The sequence below is a fragment of the Pleurodeles waltl genome, chromosome 5 (genome assembly GCF_031143425.1).
Source record: "Pleurodeles waltl isolate 20211129_DDA chromosome 5, aPleWal1.hap1.20221129, whole genome shotgun sequence".
In the NCBI taxonomy this organism is placed as follows: Eukaryota; Metazoa; Chordata; class Amphibia; order Caudata; family Salamandridae; genus Pleurodeles; species Pleurodeles waltl.
The window spans coordinates 69071989-69095816 of record NC_090444.1 but is presented as its reverse complement, the minus strand read 5'-3'; the positions used below and the strand labels follow the sequence as shown (position 1 = coordinate 69095816).

Genomic DNA, 23828 nt, shown 5'->3' with positions numbered 1-23828 from the left:
GAAGACTGTTGTCCAATTTCGAGGTAGCTGGGGCATGGACAATGGTCCTGAGAGATGCCACAGGAACCAAATGTAACATCCTTCTAAGGGACTTCAGAGTAGCAAAGCAGCTTGCAGAAACCGCTTTGACCTGTGGTTCAAAAGACAGAGCTGAGTCGAATTTGACGCCCAGATTTCTTACACAGGAAGAGGTGGAGGGAGGAGCCCCTGACTCAGACAGCCACCAGCTGAGAGAGGACTTCCATTTTATCGGATTTAAGTTTTAGGCAGCGCCGCCCATCCGTCGCCCACTGTTTTGAAGGCATCAGATGCCTCTTCCTTGAAAGTGAGCAGAAGCTGTGTGTCGTCAGCATACGAAATCACCTACAGATCGCATGATTCAAACAGATTAGCCAGGGGTCCCAGGTAGATATTGAAAAGTGTGGGGATTAGGGCAGAGCCCTGAGGTATCCCGCACTTAAGAGGCTTGTGGTCTGAAGTAAAGAGAGCATGAAACACCCCCTGAGATCTATCTTCCAAATGCAATTTGAGCCAGGGCAGGGTGTTCCCTTGAATTCCAATCTTCCCCAGTCCGTTGAACAGGATGGGGTGCGCAACCGTGTCAAATTCAGATGACAAGTCTAAAAGAATGACCATTTCTGAAGCAACCAAGTCAAGGCTGAGCTTGATAAATTCTGATACATCCAGTAAAGCAGACTCAGTGCTGTAACCTGGCCAAACGTCGGACTGCGTATCATGAAGGAGGACATTAGATTCCAAAAACAGGCAGATCTATTTGTTGACATTTTTTTTTTTGCAATTCTTTGAAGATGTCTTCTCCAGTTACTGTACTGTGCATGCTATGAACTGATGCTAAGTCTTGTGTGGCATTGAATTCACTGTCACTGTCGACGCCAGGGATGAATACTATGAGTTATGATGTTTCAAACACATCAGTCGATTAATCAGGTACAAAGGAATACAGCTGGAAATGTCTTACTTTGTCTGCAATTTGATGAACTATATTGCTTCCTATATCTTAATTCTGCAAGTAATAGTATTTGACAGATACTTTGATTGCCCTAGGACCTGTTTAAGGCAAACAAGGCAATTTGCAAAGTATTTTAATAGCATTCTGGAAGGCTTACCCATTACTCCCACCTGGGCAGGGGGAATGGGTAAGCTATTTTACAAGAAAGGCTTGCGATCCCTGCCATCTAATTATCGGCCAATCAGCATAACTGACAGTTCCCAAAAGCTTTTAAGTTGCATAATGTTCATTAGGTCATGTGAGTGGGTTGAGGGCACAAGTCTTATAAACCCCATACAAGCAGGGTTTAGACCATGGACTAGTACTTTCGACCAACTTTCGACTACAACCTATTTACTGGAAGTAAGTCGCTCTGGGAGGTGGTCGGCTTTATGTAGTCTTTGTTGACCTCTGCACTGCCTTCGACCTTGTGCCAAGGGAGGCTCTGCAGAAGGTCTTAATTGAACAGGGCCCCCCAAGTTATCTATTTGATATTATCAGGAGGTTGCACCAAAAGAATTATGCGCAGGCCAGATATGGTAAATATGGGGAGCTGACAACACCGATGGCAGTCACAAGAGGGGAAGACAGGGCTGTGTTCTGCCCCAACCCTGTTCTCATTTTATATAAATGATCTGGCGGCCCAGCTAGAGAAGTGCATTCATGAAGCCTCAAGCCTAGCAGGTATGGTGATTCCTGCCCTCCTGTTTGCCGATGACACCTTACTGATATCCAAATATCCCATGGGTATTCAAAATCTTTTGGATCAATTTGGTGTCTTCTCTGAGGAGAGAGGGATTGAGGTTAACCTACAAAAAAACAAGTATATTGTTTTTAATCCAAGCCATACCACCCGCCCAAATCCAGCCCTGTATCGCTGTATGGCACTCCTCTTGAGGGTGTCCGTACCTTTGAATATCTGGAATTTTGGCTGGACCGCTCGGATCCACAAGAGCAAGTTAAAGCTTGAACATTAAGCAGGGGGTGCTTTGAGAGGTTTTAAGGGTTCTAGCCTTTGACAGAATCCCTGGCCATCCACATTTTTAACTTGCAAGCATTAGGCGGGGCTCTGTGTTGGGCAGGGCTGTGGGGACATGAGAAGGTCGCAGCATTAGAGGTGGGTGAGAACCAATTAATGCGATCCTTAACGAACCTCCCTACCAGCACCCCACTCCTGCCATTAGAGCTGGACCTAGGCCAAAGGTCCATTGCCGATAAAGCAGCTCTCAGACCCTTGTTAGATTGGAGACGGCTATGAATTTCAGTGGACTTAGTAATGTATCGGGCAGGGTTGGAGGAGCTTCTTTGGCAGCCTGGGGCCTCCAGGATCCCTGGATAGGGCATATTAAGACCCTCCTGATAAAGATGAGTTGTGAACACCTATGGACTAATCCGGGAGCTATGACTGGTATGTCAAAGGCTGCACTTAAAAGGACGTCCTGGGGGTATATAGATGTAGAGCTGAGTAGGAATAGGAGTTTCGGCACTTTAACCCTAGCCTTCTTGGAATTCAAAGTCAACTTCTAAATGGAAGAAAATATGGACTCCGTTGAACCCCTATTGGAAAAAACCTTGCACATCAAGTTTCGCCTCAGGGTCCTACTAGTGCGCACTTTCACTGCCAACTAAGGGCTTCATGGCAGTGATCCAAACCTGGTCTGCCCCTTTTGCCCTCAAGCAAAAGAATGAAATAACATGTTTTCTGTCAGCACCTCTCAAACCATAGAAAGAGGTGATTACTTCCGCTATGTCGGAGTACGGGGATCAGGGAGTTTAGGGTTGCTTTCGGAATCCTGAGATCTAACACGACACCCTTGATCGTGTTCGCCGTCTTGTTTTTTAATGGGTGTATGGAGAACCAGACAGGGCAGCGTTGGGCACTGAGATCTGCACCACATTACCTATCATTGCTATTATTGTGATCTGCGTAAACTCTTTTAACACTATCCTCCAATGTATTTGGTCCCCTAATGATGTGCTTCTGGAACCGAGCACCACAAGCCGATGGCTCCAGTTGCACTGGGAATTTTATGACTATTAACGCCTTCCCACTGACTAGTCTGTTATATTAGAAATGTTTACCAATGATTTTTTACATGGTTTTAAGGATTTTACTGATTTTATTGTTTTAACGTGTCATGTGGATTGTTCTTATGTGTGCTTTTATGGCATTATTTGCTAAATAAAGAAAATTAAAGGATATTTTGAACAGATTTGCTTTTTCTGGACATAACTCTTCCACTGCTACCATCATACATCCTTTGATGACATCTCCATTGGTGAACGGCTTCCCTCTTTCAGCCAACGCATAAGCTACTTTGTTCCTACCCCTGGCTAATGCTCCATTTTCAATTCTCTTCCGCATAAAAAAAAAGCTTTTTGGGAAAGTAAACTGCGTTGCATCGGTCCCATTTATTCTGAATGCTGTGTTCCTGTAAATTGGGAATAACTTTGTTCATGTTTGGTCTCATAGTGCTGATGCACACTCTACTCCTTCAAAATCACAACAGTTTGGTTGCATACGAGACACAAGGCTTTATCACTTGCTTGTACAAAGAAGTAGGCCTGGACAGAGTTCCGCTACGCGGAGCTCCGCAAAGTGCCCAACAAACTCTGTCGTGCTACGCAGAGTTCTGCAAGCGGAGGAGGGCTTTAGGTCGTGCCGTTCACACTGATTTTTAGAACCAGGTGTTTGTCCCGCACTGAAAAATCAGCGCAAACAGCTCCCTGCATAGTGCAAAAGGCCGCTGCTTCTCTTCTGCCGCTCGAGTAGATTTTCTACTCGAGCGGCAGCTTCCTCAATGAGAATGAAAGGTTTATCAACATGAGCAGTCGCAACCATCTGCGACTCCACATGTTGAGTAATCTCGCCGGGAGGTGGCCTTTGAGTAAAATTTTCCTTGCTTGCGCTTGCCAACTCAGTGTTGGCGAGCAAGGAAAAAACTCTGTGCTCTAAGCGGAGCGTGTAGTGGTGAAAACTCTGCAAACTCCACGAGCAGAGAACAGTTCAGCACCCACCCCTACAAAGAAGTACTTTACGCCTCATTCTTCATTAAACAGGCGGCACTCGTTGACACTTTTCTTTTCTTTTTTCCTTCCATAACTAAAGGAGATAGCTGAACAATGAAAAGATGTGCACAATAATTGGAATAAGTAAAGCACAGCTGAAAATAATTTGTACAACAAAAGAAAATGATTAGGATTTGTGCAAAAATGATAGTTTCTCACAGAGATGATTCAACAAGCAGGGCTCGACGTGAACCGCTTATATGGGGTGGAGGCGAGCGACGCTCGGCATACTGTCTCTGCCCAGTTTGCTGCCCGAAACCCAGTTTGTTATGATTTGTTTACGCATGTGCAAAAATGAAGCTACTTCCTCACCGCAATCATTTTACGGCATTGTTGAAAACTCAACATGCGGAAACCTCATAGGTTTTATCAGCAGGGGTGAGGTTACCACTGAATAATTATGGTCTGCAGGTCTTAAGACCTAAAGCATATGGCCCAGGTGACTGAAAATGAGGGTTTGCCAGGCTGACACCACTCTGGTCATACGGAAAGGAGTGTGGCAGACAGAACTGCATGGGTTAACTGTCCCACCATGAGATTGGGAAAAAAAAATTCAAGTTGCTGCGGGCGGATAAAATCTTGTAGCGGGCCGGATGTGGCCTGCGGGCCGTAGTTTAGAGACCTGTGGTTTAAGTAATCATGACAAAGGACCTCTTGATGTGGCAGCACACCTAGCTACAACGCGGAGTAATTTTACATGAGTCTGAGAACTCTCGCGGGGGAACAGCAGGTACAACATACTAACAATTTTTCTTATCACAACATCATTAGTACTTAATATAGCAAAACACAACAAGCGTCTGCAAACGATGGGTTCTTACCAGGTTGTGAACTGGCAGCTTTCTGCCGTGATCCCGGATCTGCAATTGAGACATATTAAAAAAAAAAAAAAAAACATAAACTTTGCTGCGTGTTCCGCCTGGTCATGTGAATTGGTGCAGATGAATGCTGAAAAGGTTGTATGTGATTTAAATGAAATGTTCAGCAAAAACATTTTTTTTCAAAGACCAACTGGTGAATAAACCCTTCCATAATTTCCCTTTATTACTTTTTTTTTTTTAGCTGCAATTTTTATACTGGTTAAATTTCTGTATTAATATCTATATACCTGTATCTATATTCTGGTAAAGACTGTGCTATGGCAATGGCTGGACTGGAAGTCAGCTTCCAGGCCTTTGTGCTGACTCTACTGCCAGAAGGATTTTGGGATTTGGGATGTTGAATTTTTTATCAACCAGGTTGAGACATGTGTCTCAATGATTGACTAGAAGGCAGGGCTGAGGGTCACTGCTCCCCTGCGTGAGGGATAAACACCATCATTACATTGTGCAAAAACCTCAAGGGGCCTGTTCCCAGCTGTAACTTAGCTCACCCCCCTATGCTAACTTTTGTCTTGCATTCTGCATATTGTTTCCATCTTCTCGTTACAAATGCAGAACCACAAACAACAGCATGAGAATTTAAATTCAGAGATGGAGTGGCGGCTCACACTGGGAGGGGTCCCTTGAGGTCTAAGAGGGCTGAGGCCAGAGCTGTGAGGGTTCCCAGTGCCACTCTGGGACGCATTCCATTCCATCGCTCTTTAGCTCTTCTTTGTGGTTGAGTTAAGGGTCCGAAGGGACACAGTGGACATTTCTGTCTGCACTGTCACTTTTGGGGCAGTGTCAGTGCTTATTTCTATAATAGTTCATTTTGGTCTCTACTGGCACAGATGAGCTAAAAAACAACAGACAGCAATGTATTTACATTTACAGCGCATGTGCAGTAGTCATACTTTGGCGCCAGAAGCATCAAAAGCAACAAAAAACAGACATAAAGTTAATAGGAGAGGAAAAATGTAAATTTCTTCAAAAATTGTTCAAAGTTTGAGAGAGGTCGGAAACACGGGGATGTATTGCAGAGCTAGGAACCATAATTAAAAAAGTTAAAACATGGGGGCAAATTTAAGAGCCCCTAGCGCCACCATAGCGCCGTCATAGCGTCATTTTTTTTACGCTAAGGCGGCACTAAAGTGGCTTTTTCCCCGCGCCATAATTACAAAGTGGTGGAATGCATGCGTTGCGCCACTTGGTAAACTCTTGCGCCACATTATACCTGCGCCAGACATAATGTATGCAAGGGGGTGTTCCCCCGCCAGGGGTGCCGAAAAAAAATGACGCAAGAAAATATAAGATATTTCCTTGCATCATTTCTTTCGGCTCTTTTAACGCCTGCTCAGAGCAGGCGTTAAAGGGGTGCTTCCATTCTTTAGAATAGGCCCCCTATGTACTCTGCAGGAGTAGCGCCAATATTTTGGCGCTACTCCTGCAGAGTACATCAATAGCGTCACAAAAAATAACGCTATTGTCTCTACAGTGTGCCATGGTGCACTGTATTTTAAATATGGCACACACATGGTGGCGGTGCACTGCGTGCAACGCCACTTCCCTTAGATCTGCCCCATGGTATCTAAGAGAGGCCTCTTAGGGCACGTGGGCACACCTCAGAAAACTAGGGGGCGGGGCTGCGCTCGCCCGATGCACTAATCAGAGAGACCTCACTACCGCACTGTTCTCGTGCGGCGGCCAATGGAGGCTCTGGAGCCGCCCGCCAACCCGACAGACTTTTGAGTCACTGAAGAAGTATTCACCCCCTAGGCTGAAAGCCACCGATAACCGGAGTTACAGTAATCTATCTGTGAAAGTACTCAAGCCTCCCACTACCGGGGGCACGTGCAAAGCCAAGAGCAAAAAGTAGGGTGACCAGAATTTTAAAACCAAAAATTGGGACATTTCACAAAAATAGAAGAAGGACTAAAATTGTACTTTAACCGAGCGCAGAAAATTACAGAAGGGGCACTAAGTACATAAATAAAATGTGATTTTTAAAGCCAGCAGTGTAATGCCTGTTAATTAAATTGCTTTCTGATAACACCTGCTAACTATCTCTGCTTTGGAAAACAAACAAAATCAGGTCCCACCAGTATCAGGCGACCCTCTCTGAAAACCGGGACATGAGCTAAATTTCCCAAAATCTACCGGGACAGCTGGTGAACAGTCATGACTGTCCCGGCAAATCTGGGACGCCTGGTCACCCTAGCAAAAAGGAACATCTTTTGCAGCTGCTTAAATTGTCGAAAATGTGGAGCCTAGACCTCTGGCACGTGCGTGTTTATAAAATCAAGATCTTGGTCAAAAACAATTCCCAGATTTTTGAGTGAAGGAAAAGGCTCAGGCAGCGGCCTCAGGAGTTCAGACCAAGATGTGGGAGACAAGCGGAGGGTGTCATTCCCTACCACACAAAAAACTGTTTTGTCTCCATTAAATTGTCAATGATTGGCCACTATTCGCTCCTGAATGACACAAAGGGCAACCAATCGAGTGAGAGGAGCCATGATCAAACTTCGGGACTAGCTATGTGTTCTCAGCATAAAAAAAGCTTTTAGACCCAACAACTCAGGGTCAGCACTGGACGTGGGCAGTGTGGGCTGCTGCCCGGGGCCTCACACTCAGCTCACCACCATGAGGCCCCACACCAGGACACCACAGCCAAGCAACGGCAGCACACCTGTCCCTTTGTGCCCCATGCCTTTCCAATTGAAAGAAAGGTATCTTGTTGCAACTGGGCCCATTAGAGGGCCCCCCCTTTGGTGGGCCTCGCTGATAAGATGAAGAGAGGGGAGGCCCATGGGGCTCCCCCTCCTATGGTCCTAAGTGCAAGGAGACACATTTTGCAGTGTTGTCCTGCATTTAGGCCTCCTGCCCTGCTGCCCACACAGAGGAACCGTGGGATGCCTGCTGTCCTACAGTTTACCTCCCCCCAGTATTAACACATAATCAACTCTCACACCTCCATCCCTTTATGAGCTGTAGGAGCTGCTTGTAGATGACTGAGAGGGAGGGGCTGAGGCTCAGGAAGGGTCAGCAAAAAGCAGCTTCAGGAGAAGGGCCATCTACTGAGATGCTAACAGCTCTGAATGTGTCATGTTGCATGAAAATACCCCCCGCACATTCCCTTTCTGCCCAGGGCCCCCGAAATCCTAGGACCATCCCTGCAACAATGGCACTAACTAGCCAAGATGCAAGACCTATGGATTAATTAAAATTGGGGTGTGCACTTGAAGAGTGTTGAATTCATCTTGAATGTTGCACACCTAAATTGAGGCGTGAAGAACCCAGTGGGATCTACCCAACAAGACAAAGTGAATCTACTGAAGGGCTGGTGCCATTAAATCCACACATCCAGTAAGTCGACCATGATGCTGTGGTCAGCTATACCAAAAGCGGCTGAGAGGTTTGCCATCAGCAGGCCTTTGGTTCTGATGGTGAGGAGCACACGCAAGACAAGTAGAGTTACCAACTCAGTGCTGTGCCTTGGGCAGAAACCTATCTCTAACCAATGTAGTAGCTCTTAGGCCTCAAGATGGTTTGCCAGCCAGTTAACGCGATGTTTGTCAACCACACAAAATATCTAACAATAATCATGAGACATGTGTACGAGTGTCCACCTAAGCTAAGAAAATTTGCAAGCCAGAAGATATTCAGTTGGCACAAAATAGGGCATCGCAATTATGACTTCATCACCATTTTGTCTACAATTTATAAAACTACTGCCATACTTCTAGGCAAGAGACAAGTGGTCCCTCTGTGCCTTTGACAGTGAAAGGATCTATCTGAGATAATCTTGGTAAGACGGGTGGAGGTGGCAGGGGGCAGAAAAGGTGCCAAGCTGTGGGCTCTCGAAATGGCAACTGGTGGTCACTTCCTCAGGAGATGGCTTCTCCATCACCTCCCGGATGGTTTCTACTTTACGCTGCACTGAGACCCCAGTGTCCAAACATGAGTTTAGAGTGCCTGGTCGCTCCTATACTTTGGACTTAGGTTATGTAGAAATGTCAGGTAACGGGTCTGATCAAAGTTATAAAACACAAGAAGTCACCAATAGATAATGAAATAGACAGAAGAGAGGCTTCTTAGATTGGACATAGACACCTAGAGGCCTCCTCTCATGTGATCTGTGGTCCAAGAACAGAACATATTTCATATGACTGTGCACAGAAACATTATCAATTACTGTAGAATGCAGCACAGTGAAGTGCAAAAATATTAACCAGTACCCTGGTTTATGGCCAGGTAGTTGTATGTCTAAATCCAATGTACATTCCCTCAACTCTCAGTTAATAAAGCCTCCTGCTTTCGGTCCTCGTTATATGTTGTGCAATTTGTTTTGTATTTGGTTTCTTCATACATTGAAAACCACCATATCTCCCCTGACTTCTCTGGCAGCAGGTTAAAAAACACATGAATAAAACTGTTGTATTCAGCAGGGTCTGTGTGACTCAAGGGCGTTGATTAATCTCAAAATACAACACTGGTGACGATCTGGAAACAAACCTAGACACGAGGAAACTCATGAAACAAAGTAGTGAAGAACACGGAAGATGCAGGAGAAGAAAATAAATGCAAGAAGAGGAAAGGTAGATGCCCTGAACCCCACCAGTGTCTTAACCCATCAAACAGCCTGCAGACTGAGAGGTGGTCTACTTAACTGTACACAGATGGACAAAGACGCTGTCAGGAACTCACTCTTTTGAGTCAGACTTGATGTGCCTGGTAGGAACCGCGTCAGATGCAGATTTAATTGGTTTATATTAAACGGACTACAAAAACCGAAGAAGTGGCCTGTTGAACTCCATATGTACAAAGTTAGAAAACGCACAGAAATCAACAATCGGCCACTGGACCATCCCAAATAAAATCAAGAGCCTGATTTAGAGATTGACGAAGGGCTTTTTCCATCACAACGGTGATGGATATCCCGTCCACCGAAATCTAAATCCGATTATGTCCTATGGAATTTAGATTTAGATGGACAGGATATCCGTCACCCGGACTGGACTGGATCTCTCACGTTGTGATGGAGTAACCCCTCTGCCAAACTCTAAATCAGACCCCAAGTCGGGTGTGCAACTTGAGTCAGCATTTAAACAGCAGTGTGACGTGCTAGCGGTATAAGGATCGGACAAGTGGTCACCGTGGTCCTCCTAGAACAGCAGCTGACTCGGGCAAAGCATTGCAACGGGGGTGTTGTTTTTGGGGTACTTTGCTATGTAACCTGTATCTTCGCTCTTCGCCAGTAGTTTGACTGACCTGCAGTTGGAGTGATGATGACTGGAGAAAAGGGCGTAACTGCAGTGACAGAGGCACACAGGCTCGGTTACCCAGGGCAGTGCCACTCACAGGTGGGGCAAATTGCCATTGGGCTTTCATGTTGCACTGGGGTAGTTAAGAGAGCTCTTGGGAAGCAGCGACACATGTGGAGGCAAACTGGTTGGACAACTGCAGAACTTTCAGGGGTACTAACAGGTGAATAGGTGCATGGGCCCTCATTCAGAGACACCACCTTGTACAATGAAGTACAGCTCCGTGTGGAGACACACAGCCTGATAAAGAGGTTGGTGTTGCCTATGGAGATGTTCGGGCCAGCGACAGATATGAAATCACACAGGTCTACACACAGGCACTGTGGTGGATTGAGGAGATCTCAGGTAGAGCAACAGGTGTGGGGGGCAACAGTCGTGAGCAGGTGTTGCAGTCCCTTGCAGAGATCTGGTGTTGGCCTGGGAAGCGGACACGGCCTCTGGTCTCAGCAGTCTCAGTGCTTCAGAGCTCCTCGTGGCCGCACTCAGGAGTGCTTGCCTCAGACTCGGTCCCAGATTAAGCCAGATATTCTCTAATTCTCTGTTCTGGGCAGTCTATCCCAGTTCCCATCTTCAGCTTGCAGCAGCAGTCTTTCCTCTGTCCTTCAATTTATTCCTTTCCCTTCCAGGCGCGACAGTCAAAGTTCCCGTCTCCTGGCTGCACTCATCCTCCGCAGAGGTGTAGAGCTCTTCCAACTAAAAGGTGAACGCTGGACAAGCCAAAGAGGTCAGATGATGTCCAGCATGGTGGAAACTGGACCTAGACCAACTGGCCACTCAGATCTGAAGTTGGCCGAGAACCCTCAGAAAGAGTCAATGAATATAATGTGAGTGTCCTTAGGAGTACCAGCGCTTTATGGCAGTCGATGTCCAAAGGATCCGTCATTCACCCGACATCGACTGGGAACCAGATGACCAGTGTTCAGCCAGATGCTGCTGCTGGATCCTGACCTGTCCGGCTAGATGCAGGAAGAGGGGGGTGGGCAGGTAACCCACCTTTTTGCCCAAGGTGTGAGGCTTTGTCTGTGCTCCTGACCAAAGTTTTTGTTTCACTGTTGCTCTCAGGTCACAGGCAAACCTGCTGCAAGTGGCTTGATGTACAGAATGTGAACAAACAAGAACCTTCCTGCTCCATATAAATGGGCTTTATTTAAAAACTGGCCACACTTGGAATTACAATAATTTATTCCGGGAGAGGGAAGTGGAAAAGAAGCAGTACAGAGGACTAGGAAGGGCACATGGAGGCAGCAGATTTTACTGTCTCTAAACCTTTGCTTGGTTTTAGCCTCAACCTATTATGAGTCACTGGAACTTTGGAAGAATTCCACACATCACCTTTACTTTTCAGTGTGATGCCCTAAGTGTGACAATTATTAGACGCGTGTCCTTTTCTCGCTTTACTACAGGAGGCAAGCTGCACCACTAATGAGGCCCAGGGAGGTACCACCTCATCTGGGGCTGCTTCTGTTCCATACTGGTAATCTAGCCTGACAATATGGTCTGGATTGTTCTTATTGGAGCAAAACCAAGTCTGATTGGCAAATGGATGGGTCCTTTGCAGAATGGCACAGTAGACAAGAAAATAATGGACTGGAATGTGTCCCAGTGAATGCCAGAGGCTGAGAGTTTTGCAAGCATTCCACCCATCGCCTTTGTGTTGCAGGAATTTCTAGCAGATCAGTTATACATGGTCTCTACCCGATCTGCTTGCTGAGATTTATGTTTTTTGGCACCTGATAAACTGGCTTTTAGAAAATTCCAGTTGATTACTAGGGCTGGTTATTGGTGCCCAATTATGTCAGTTGGTTTGAGTTAGTATTGTTACTTAACCAGCAGAATTTCTCATGATTCTTATGTTATTTCTGCTGTGTATATACAGTACACTGTCCAAACCCAAATGTGACAACTGGCTCTAGCAGAAGCAATTTGTAAGTGTTTAGTTGGGACTTCCTCTTGGAGTGGTATTTCTATAATCTGGCTGAAACAGAGAAACAAATGATCTGGCAGTGCCATAGCTCTGAGGTTTGAAGGTGTCAGAGGAAACAACAGACCCATCAGGATGGTGGATAAAGGCGTCGGTGGCAAAAGAGAGAAAGGACTAAACTTGGCACGTGTAAGCGGGCAGACAGGCAAAGTGCTGAGCTGGTGCATGGAAGGCTGTGAGAAGGCAACAGAAAAGATTTTGAAGGCTATTAATAATAGTAACACAGCCTCTGGTAGAAAAGTAGTTTCTACCATCTGTGCCTCTAACTGAACATTTTATTTCCTAGGTAAACCCACTATACAGTGTATAAAGTGTGGATGTTTGAGAATTCAGCAAGCTCCATTTTTGGGAACTGTCATGGGAACCCCCCTGCCCACGGTGCTCCTCACTTTGTGATCACAAATAGATGCACATGGTTATATTCTACTTAAATTGCAAAGTACAGGAGTTGTTTTTCTTCCATGAAGGTTGCAAAGTCAAAACTATTTTTTGTCAAACAAGCAGGAAAAGTGCACCAGTCATGCTGGCTGAAGGTATAAAACTGTAGATGTGAACACAGGTGACAAGCATTGCTATGAGAGACAGTCTCACTCACCCTCTGGAGCATCCGGCCTCTCTTCGTCCACCACAGCCTCCCGCTCATCGACGTCAAAGGCATCTTCTTCATCCTCGCTGACCACACCTGAAAGAGAAAGACCACAGGATTGGGGAACTGGGCCTTTTCTCAGAGTAGACGTCTGGGAGACCAGCGCCAGCTAGCTGGCACCAGGAGTGCCAGGGGTATTTATCAGGTCTTGCCCTGGTTATAAGGATGAGGAGATAGGCATTTACTGGGCATTGCCCTTTAAAAGAACCAGGGGACAGGATTTACTGGGTTCTGCTGTGTAAAAATGCCCAGAGAGTAATTTACCTAGTGCTTCTCTGTAATAAGAATGAGGAGGCAAGACTTTACCAAACACTGCTGGGTTATAATCCAGCAGAAAGCAATGGTGGTGCATCATGCGCTGTTCTGCTATCAGCTCCAGGAGAGAGGAGCTCACCAGAATCCTGCATGTTATAAGCGCCAGGTATAGTAGGGTATTCACGTCATACAGAGGTCCTGCACTTTCCTTCCTTTACTAATCTCGTCTCCTTACCACGTCCTATCAGCTTCCCTCATGACATCACGATGTTTGCCCCCTTTGTCAGAATTCCTGATGCACTCTTTAGTCTAGAATGATAGTGGAGTCTTTAATCAGCAGCAATGCTACTGCAGTCCAGTACAAAGCATTAAATAAACAAAAGACCAGCCCCCTCACTCCATTCCACGCAGCCAAAGCAGTGGTGGATTCCACAGTTCTCAGTAAACTGGTTAGTGTAACACTCCCTTCAAGGGCCTCTGTGAGAAACTGGGTTGTTGTTTGAGGGGTTGAGCATAGGGGGTGGGGAGGGGGTAGTGAATAGTACAATCCTTGTCAGGGTGGACCACAAAAAAGTCACTAAATTAACCTGTGCTTAACCCTCTGGTAGCTTGGCACAAAAGCAGTCACTGTGTCAAGTATTTACGCAGTAATAAAGTGAAAATCCCAAACACATCTAAAAAGAATAGAGTAAAGTTTATTAAATTGACACCACAACAACAGAAATCCCATTAGTAGAACCAGAGATATGTAATTTTAAAGGTTTAGGTAAAAATAGTGCTTTAAAGCACAAAGCTATGGATATCTGGTCACGCTGGACCGTGACAAAGTCACACGTTCAGCCCGACTGTGACAGAGCTCGGGCTGAATACAGGGACCAGGTTAGACCCACTGAGAATTGTACCTTATATTCTTAATGCAGGGCACTGCATCTCACAGCTGCAGTTCTGAGGAGCGATGCAGTGTTGTGTGTTGAGATGTGTAATACAGCATTTGTTTCGATAAGCGAACCAGGGTCGAGTTGCAGTGTGCTGCATCAGTTCTGATGAGAAGCTGCAAGGCAATGTCAGTATTGAGTTGCGTTGCACTGTGTCGGTTCCGATAAGGTGCTGCAAAGGTTGTGTTGTGAGGTCCGGGCCAAGTTGCAAGAGTTTCCGTTGAGGAGCTGCAAGGGCTGCAATGTGATCTTTGCATAGAATTGTGTCACGCTGTGTGGTTCTGGTGAGGAGCTGCGAGGACTGCATCAGGTTGTACCACGCTACATCAGTTCTGATGGGGACCACAGCTGGGCCACCAGAGCACCATTATCCCCATTACCAGCGGTCCAGGACTGGGGAGGCACCACTTGGGAGATTAGGACTCACAGCAGGCAGAACCCAGGTGCAGGGATCAAGGGTGTTGAAACTTGTGTCCCTGTAGCTCAGAACAGGTGGCCAGCCAACTAGCCCTTGGAGTCACTGTGGTGGTCCTGGGTTCAAGGTGCAAGTCCAGTCCTTCTTCCTCAGGCAGCAGAGCACCTGGGTAGTCCTTCTTGCAGTGGAGCAGCAGGGCAGTCCTTCTCCTGGGTTTTCAACAGGTCCAGAAGTGATCAGACGATGTGGGTCTGAGGGTCCAATATTTATACCAGGAGCCCTATTACAGAACATGCCCCAGGGGTGCAACCGGTATGTGTGCCCACTTTATGCTCCCCTGGGGCACTTTGGTATTACAGAAGATGCTTGAGTGTCCCCTTCTCTAATACAGATAGCAATCGTGCACATGGTGCACATGTAGGTCCAGTGCTATCTCACGAGGGCGTTCCCTCATTTGCATGAGGGAATCTCTTTGCTGCTACGCCCGCACTGTATTATGGACGTAGGCTCAAAGACAAAGAAGCTGTCAGGAGGTGCACTGAAAGTGCTCCACAAAAAGGTGGCAGTGCGCCCACTGATGGCATCTTCTGGAAGGGGGGCTCCTGGAAACCCAAGATATCTCCTTGCATGCGGATGCAGTCACTCACTGTACCTAGAGTCAAAGTGAGCTCTAATAACTCTTTAAAGTCCTGGCGGGTTGCCGACTGCACAGCAAGCTTTGAAGCAGTCACTCTGTATTTCACTTGAATGCACTGCCCTCATGCGTGGGTTCACAGCTGCCCTGGAGGCAACCCATTTGCTGTAAAAGGGTGCACTTTCCCTTTTTGCGCATATCGCTTCTATTAAAAGGAGCACCATAGTGCAGACAAAGAAACTGCACCCTATGAGCAATAAGGGCCCTGGTGACCACCTTGAAGGGGGAGACACTTTTGGAGGTTTACCCTACAGAGGTATCTGGAATTTCCTGCCTCCCTGCCTTGTTCCCTGTCTGTCTGGGGGCATAATAGACTAGTTTTAAGTCCTTTGTGAGTGTGCCAGAGCAGTGGCTTTGAAATGTAAGTGTGGTAGGTAACAGCCCTGCCCCTCATCTTCCCAGCTTTGAAGTGGGACAAGCTTCTGGAGTTTCCTATCACAAAGTGTCTCAAATATCTTGCCTCCCTGCCCTGGTCCCGCTCTTTCTGCTGTCACAATAGGCTAGCAAGACAACCTTTGTGTGTGAGCTGTAGCAGTGTCTTTGAAGTGGAAGTGTGATGAGTGACAGCTCCGCCCTCTCATCAAGTCAGGACAGCCCAACCTGGCAACACCCAGACCCTCTATTGTGATGCTGTCTGGGAGGAATACACAAAGGCCAACTGCCAACTACACCTAGTCATGTTACCAAGGAACAGGCTGTAGGTACCGAATGATCAGGACAAGAAAATACCTACATTATAAGAGTGGTATTTTCAGAATTATGACTTAGAATCCAATTTTACCATTGAAGAGTGTTTCAAATTACAATTCCTCAGATACCAAACAAGACTTTCCTACCTGCTCCTAATCAAGTATTATCACTTATTAAATATAATAAGGTAACCCAATGTTATCCCATAGGAGAGGTAGACCTTGCAGGAGATAGAAAACGTAAACGTACATGCACAACTTTTTACATACACTGCACCCCACCATAGGAGTTGTTTAGGACCTACCTTAGGGGTGACTTATATGTATTAAAAGTAGAGGGTTAGGCCTGGCAAAAAGTGTATTTTGCCAGGTCAAAGTGGAAGTTTAAAACTGCACACACAGCCTGCAATGGCAAGTCTTAGGCAGGCTTAAAGGGCTTCTGAAGTGGGTGGCACAATCAGTGCTGCAAGCCCACTAATAGCATTTGATTTAGAGGCCCTTAGTACATGTAGTACCAATTTACTAGGGGCTTACAAGTAAATTAAATGTGGCTATTGGTTGTAAGCCAATTTCACCATGTCTGAAGTAGAGTACACAAGTACTTTAGCAGTTGTTAGCAGTGGTAAAGGCCAACAAAAAATAATTCAGCAACAATAAAAGAAGTGAAGCAAAAGGGTTAGGGGAAGACCACCCTAATGCTGAGAGTTGTAACAGCTCTCATTAGAATAGAGCTGGAAACCTCACTACAAGAACACTTTACAATCTTCCCAGGTACCCCTCCTTCCTCTGCCTATCCCCATCAGATTGGCTGGCTCTCTGCCAAAATACAGGACCCTTTAGAAGTTACTAAGACTTGCATTCAAAGCTCCTAGCTCAGCACTGGACTACGTTTCTACTTGCCCAGACAGCTGTAACCCGGACTGCAGCCTACAGTTTGCTAACCAGAATTTTACAAATTCAACTTTTTGCCTACTTGATTCCCTGGCATGGAACTTACTACCTCCAATCAACACGGCCTGGCCAGCTAACCAAGAATGTAAACATCCCTGTGGAATCCTCTTCCAGCACTGAAGGCTAGTATTGATTCTACCTCCCACAGTCAAAATTAATTTCACCTCTCACAGACTTCACACATTGTAAACTAGTAAATTTAAGTATTTTTTGTTTTCACCTCTATGGCTATCTGTACTTGCTTTATAGACATCTAGACCTCAGTAGTTGTGCATTCATGGGCCTAAGGGTATTTGTGCACATATTCAAACAAAGGCAATTACACTCATCACACATTCTCACACTTTTTTTGTGTTTGACCTGTCCACAGGAACTTTCTTGCAGGGTGGGACTAGAGAAACTTCAGCAAAAGTGTAGAAGATAGAACATTGATCTAGACATAAGAACCATGCATTGGAAATTTCCATCGGTTTTACTTGCATGTAAAGGTAAGCTAGACCAATTGGCATTGCACAGGGGAGTTTGGAGACTGCAAATTTATTGCATGAAACCCTGCATGTTGTCCGGCCAGAATGCAATTCCTTTTGCTGGTATGTTTGGCGGCTTTGGCCAGAGCAAACAAAATGACACCACATTGGTGGGCGTTGTCTCAGGACCTCAGTTGATAGTTGTTTATTGATTCTGGCTAAGGTTTACTGAGCGAGGGGGGCTGGAGTCAGTGCAGGGGGCTTCTTCAGCCCATTGGTATACCATAGGCCATCCTTTGAGGAGAGCAGTGAAGGTTCATGTTTCTCATCAGGAGGTGTTGAATAGAGATTTAATGGAGGAGGATCCTTGGGTAGGGACTAGTTAGGTCTAAGTGTAGGGATATGCTGTCCCAGGCCTGGTTATGCAGAGCTGGTTAGGATGGCCAGGAAAGCTATCCCTCCACCCAAAAGGTGCCCCCTGGCCTAACCAAGGCCCATTCACAAATTTACAGCCAGGCTTTGATCCTTTTACATAATGCCTCAAGTGGGAATAGCCGCTCCACTCTCTAGCTAATCAGTTACATTTTGTGATCACCAGCAATTATTTTGTCTACTTTAAGTGCCTGAAGCAGGTGTGGAATCAGCAGGGATGGAAGCTGCTGATATCAGGAACGAATGAGCAGCAGGGGCACACCCTGATACTCCCAATACAAGAAAAGAGCACTGCAAACTCGCTTCAGCAGGGGGCGTAAGAGAGACAGTGACGAGGAGGAAAGAGTTTTAGAAAGTAATCTTGCCTTCCCAAGTAAATTTAAATGGATGTGCAATTAGAACACATATCCTAGCAGCAGTTCATCTTTCTTTGCTTCCTTATGTAAGTCCAATCATTACTTGTGGGGCAATATCAAAAATAGGTTATGTAATAATAACGTGGATTTACAATGAGCACTGTAAAAATACCAGAACTTACTGTCACACAATTTATGGTATTACACAAAAGAAATGTTAGATCCTCGTATCTGTTTGAGACCATTCCACGGATCATGATACATGACATTTGTGGGTACATAGGTGGACATGCCACTATTTACGTGTCGTCAGCAGGAATCTATACATCACACGCAGGATGTTTGTAATCTGATGTTGCTGTGGTGCATCCTCTCCATGGTTACGGAATCCCTGCTGCTCAGCCAGAGTGTGTGTGTTTCAGAATGTTGATGAGTGCTTGAGTGGGGAGAGCTCAGTTGGTGAGAGTGGGCTGAGCAGTAGGATGCTGCTCCTGGTGGGGCATTTACCCATTTACTTGTAACTTGTTGTTATATCGGGGATGAGTTGTAAACAGCTGGCACGCTCTGTGTAACACACGCGAGCTACGGAATGTTTGTAATGGAATGCGGTTAGGGATTCGATGTTGGCAGTTGGTCACGACGGGGAACAGATGTAGCAGTGTAATTGTGTATTGCTGTTGGGGCTGTTTTTTCCCGGAATAAAGCTTGTCAAACTATACACCGTTTGTGGATTTAATCTCAACAAATTTGGTGACGAGCGACTCACAGCCTTGACAACCATGCAAGCTACAATCTTCAGACGGTTTACATGGAGATAGCGGTTCACCGTACATAGTGACACAAGTAGGTGGCGGTCTACATGGATATAATTATTAATTGTGTGACGCGATTGAGTGACTTTCTAATTTTATAAGTATATGCAATTTTTAACGCTTTGGACATCGTTGGATTTATGCACGGGCGCATCGCCTTAACTGTTTGTCCTGTTCCTCGCACTGCACTTCCGTACCTCAGTGTCACAACGTGTGATGTCAGATTAGTAATTCTGACAACTAGACCGCCAACCTTGCTGTACGAAGCTTGATTAAACTGTATTGTGGAGCGTCACATAGTGTGTTGTTAGATTAATAATTCTGACAACTAGACTGCCAACCCTCCTGCACATTTGACCTGTATGGTGGATTTTACAGCTAGACTACTAATTTAATAAAATAGTACTTTAGAAACAATTTTAAACTGGGACAACACTGAAACTAAATTAGATTGAAAATAATTATTAAGAAAGTTGAGAAGATATTCACTGTATTTAATAAGCTATTCACAGGACAATACATACAATGGCATCAAATAATTTAAATTTACCACCACCCTGGCAGTGGCAATGCATCTAAAAAATAGCAAGAATGGCGAGAATATTTTTTTAACTATATTTCTGCATGTGATGAGGATAATGACTTCTCAGGGGAGAAAAAGAAGATTTTGTTACATTGTTACATTGTTTGGGACCACAAGGTCTTAAAACGTACAATAGGATTGAAAAAAAACAAAGAGAGCATGGAGATGTTTTCATACATGCTCTAGAGGATTTGGACAGATACTATGCTCACACTGTTTGCGTTGGCATTGATCGTTACAAGTTTTTTCATAGAAAGCAAGAGAAAGATGAAATAATTGATGAGTATGTTTCTGCTTTGAAGAATTTGGCATTAACGTGTAGATTTGGTACATTACATGATGAGTTCATTAGAGATCAAATAGTTATGCTTGCTGCAAACCAGAGTATTCAGGATTGTTTGTGGACTAAATAAGAATTCGAGTATGACAGACAGTAAATCAAAAAAATGTAATTCCAGTAAATTCAAGAAGAAGATGAAAGAGGATCATAAGACTAAGGTTATGTTTTTCAGGTGTGGATTGTTGGGATATTACTCAAATGATAAGAACTATCCAGCCCGGAATCAAAAATGTTCTGGTTGTGGTATTATGGGCCATTTTGCCAAAGTCTGCAGAAGGAAAAAGGAGTCTGCGATTAAATTATTAGAAAGTGCCACTGATTCAGCTTCAACCTCGGACAGAGTTGACAGGAACATGTGAGTTCTTAATATAAAAGATGCTGAGTCCTCTGTATCTGATGGACAATGGAAAAAACGGAAATGCGATATATCAGTGGGAGGAGTTACTATCACGGTTACTGCAAACTCCAGGTCACCGTACACAATTGTGAATGAAATGGTTTGGTTAAAAAAATTTAGGAATGTTGTTGGTGGAGATCTGGTTACACCGGATATTTCACCAAAAAGTTTTACTGGGGTACCAATACATTTAATAGGCTACAAGAAATTGTTATTTGTATTTAAAGATCGTGAGGCTGAATGCAAAATGTATGTATCTAAGTCTGGACCTTCAGTTTTAGGTTGGTGGGACCAAGGTGCGCTGGGTATGATCCTTGACCCAAATAGCGCAGAACCGGTATCTGTGATTCAGGAGGAAGTAGTAAATGAGTTAGCCATAAAATATCTATTTCCTCAAGTGTTTTCTGGTACCATTGGTAATTTAAAAAGGCTTCAGCACAGGATTTTGTTGAAGGAGGAGGCGGTACCTGTTGTCCATAAAGCTAGGAGCATACCTTTAAGTATTAGAAGTGAAGTTTCCTGCAAGTTAGATAAGTTATTACAGGCTGGCATTATCGAGCATGTTGAAGCATCTGATTGGATTTCTCCATTAGTAGTGCCTAGACGCTCTAATGGAAAATTGAGATTAAGCGTGGACCTTCGAGACCTTAATAAGAACATTTTGGTAGACCAATTCCCTTTACCAAGAATAAATTAAATTGTGGCTCTAACTAAAGGTAAAGAATGGCTTACCACAATCTACCTTACTTCAGCGTATCACCAAATTTCGTTACATCCAGATAGCCGTAGATTAACCGCTTTTATTACACCATTCGGCTGTTATCAATTTGTTAGGGTTCCTTTTGGATTAGCATCGGCGGCAGCTATGTTTCAAAGATTAATGTTTACATTATTTAGCAAGTTTAATGATGTAATTTTTTTCCAAGATGACTTTTTAATTTTTAATTATGGGTATACGAGAACAAACCATGATGCTAATGTTGAGAGGGTTCTTCAGGTGTTGAGAGACAACGGGCTCACGGCTGAATACAGCAAGTGTAAAATAGCTAAAAGGAGTGTCACCTATTTAGGACATGAGATTAGCAGTAAGGGTATTGAACCTAAAGCTAGCTTAGTAGCTGCGATAAAAGATTGGCCTGCGCCTGCTAATAAAGTTGAAGTCAGGGCATTTTTAGATCTGGCTGAATACTATGCTAAATAGGTGCATAATTTTTCACATAAGACATTTCCCATCAGACAGTTATTGAAAATGAAATGTGTGTTTGAGTGGTCTGAGGAGTGTGAGGCAGCGTTCAAAATGATTAAAGATGACATTATTAGAGCACCTGCTCTACAAGGCTTTGATTCAAATTTGCAATGCATTATTACTACGGATGTCAGTAGTAGAGGGTTGGGTGTGGTTCTTACACAAGCTGACGATTGTGGTAAAGAATGTGTTATTGCGTTTGCTTTCCGTTCAATAACAGATACTGAAGCAAAATATTCTGTTCTTGAGCGAGAAGCCCTTGCATGCGTATGGGGTTTGGAGCATTTCCAGTCATTCGTATGGGGTATGAATGTCATCCTGCGAAGCAAACATAAACCATTCGTTAAAGTGTTGACAACGAAAGGCTTATTTAAAGCTTCTCCACATATTGCCCATTTAGCCATAAGACTTTTAGATTATAAGTATGTGGTACGTTACGTACCAGGAGTCAAAAATAAAATTACAGATTTTTTTAGTAGAATGCCTTTAGCTAGAACCGAGGAAGAAGTGAATGAATTGGAGGATTGTTGTGTGGCTGACATTGTAGAAGACATTCAGGGGATCACTGAAGAGGACTGGAACAAAGCTTTGGATGAAGATGCGGTTTTGAGTAAAGTTCAAATGTTGTTATGTGATGGGTGGCCACATAAAAAAAATCTTGAAGATAATGTAAAGGTGTTTTGGTAAGTGAAAGAGGAATTGTCTGTAGAGTGTGGAAGATTAATACGTAATGGTAGGCTTATTGCACCGGAGGTGCTTAGGAATAAAGTATTGGATATCTGCCACGATGGTCATTTAGGTATTTCAAAGACCAAAAACAAAATTAAGCAGTTATATTGGTGGCCAGTGATAGATGTGGCCGTAGAAAGAAAAGTGAGAGAATGTGTTCTGTGCAATGAATCGGAGAAGACTTTATCTACATTTAAACCACCTTTGGTTCCTATCAAATGTCCGGACATGCCTTGGGAGAAGATAGGTCTAGATATCATGGGACCAATACATGCAGATGCAGAGTCCAGATACATTGTTGTGATATTTGATAATTTCTCTAAATGGTCGGAAATTAAAATTACGAGTAAAACAGATTCCTTGTCAATTGTTGAATTTTTGGATAAAGTTTTCTTGAGAGAAAGTTTTCCTAAGATTATAGTTACGGATAATGGACCGCAAAACATGTCTGATAAATTTAAGGCATGTTTGTTGAGATGTGATATAAAACAGATGACTACCTCCAACTATCATCCTGCAGGTAATGGAGCTGTCGAGCGCTTTAACAGGGTAGTGAAGAATAGTATACAGTTGACAGACAGTGCAAAATTGTGTTGGGAGAAGGAGGTGTGGAACACCGTTTAGTCGTATAGAACAACCCCTTGCAGTTCAACGGCCCATAGTCCTTTTGAAATAATGAGAGTAAGGATTCCGTTAGGAAAAGACAATATAGGATGGATGATGGGTGGAAGGAAGAGCAAACGGACAATTGAAGATGTTAAAGGGAATATTAAAATTGCACAAACTCAGTCAAATAAATATTTTGACACCAAACACAAATGCAAGTCTGTAAATGTACAAGTGGGTGATTTGGTAAAGGTGAATGTAAAGAAATGGCTCCCTGTTGCAGTTACCCCCCACTTTTTGCCTGATACTGATGCTGACTTGACTGAGAAGTGTGCTGGGACCCTGCTAACCAGGCCCCAGCACCAGTGTTCTTTCACCTAAAATGTACCATTGTTTCCACAATTGGCACACCCTGGCATCCAGATAAGTCCCTTGTAACTGGTACTTCTAGTACCAAGGGCCCTGATACCAAGGAAGGTCTCTAAGGGCTGCAGCATGTCTTATGCCACCCTAGGGACCCCTCACTCAGCACAGACACACTGCTTGCCAGCCTGTGTGTGCTGGTGGGGAGAAAATGACTAAGTCGACATGGCACTCCCCTCAGGGTGCCATGCCAACCTCACACTGCCTGTGGCATAGGTAAGTCACCCCTCTAGTAGGCCTTACAGCCCTAAGGCAGGGTGCACTATACCATAGGTGAGGGTGCCAGTGCATGAGCACTGTGCCCCTACAGTGTCTAAGCAAAACCTTAGACATTGTAAGTGCAGGGTAGCCATAAGAGTATATGGTCTGGGAGCCTGTCTTACACGAACTCCACAGCACCATAATGGCTACACTGAAAACTGGGAAGTTTGGTATCAAACTTCTCAGCACAATAAATGCACCCTGATGCCAGTGTACATTTTATTGTAAAATACACCACAGAGGGCACCTTAGAGGTGCCCCCTGAAACTTAACCGACTGTCTGTGTAGGCTGACTAGTTCCAGCAGCCTGCCACACTAGAGACATGTTGCTGGCCCCATGGGGAGAGTGCC

General features: G+C 44.7%; 1 protein-coding gene across 4 annotated transcripts in view; it reads right to left on the bottom strand.

Annotated features, from left to right (window-relative positions):
* Positions 1–23828, bottom strand: part of TRIM54 (tripartite motif containing 54) — a 192502-nt gene that overhangs the window by 22383 nt on the left and 146291 nt on the right. For 3 of the 4 annotated variants that reach the window (XM_069233587.1, XM_069233590.1, XM_069233589.1), the window contains 2 exons: positions 12836–12922; positions 4900–4938 (listed from right to left, as the gene is read on the bottom strand). In XM_069233587.1, the coding sequence (XP_069089688.1) occupies positions 4900–4938; positions 12836–12922 (126 nt within the window). The remainder of the gene's footprint in view (positions 1–4899; positions 4939–12835; positions 12923–23828) is intronic. The other variant, XM_069233588.1, reaches the window with a different exon arrangement.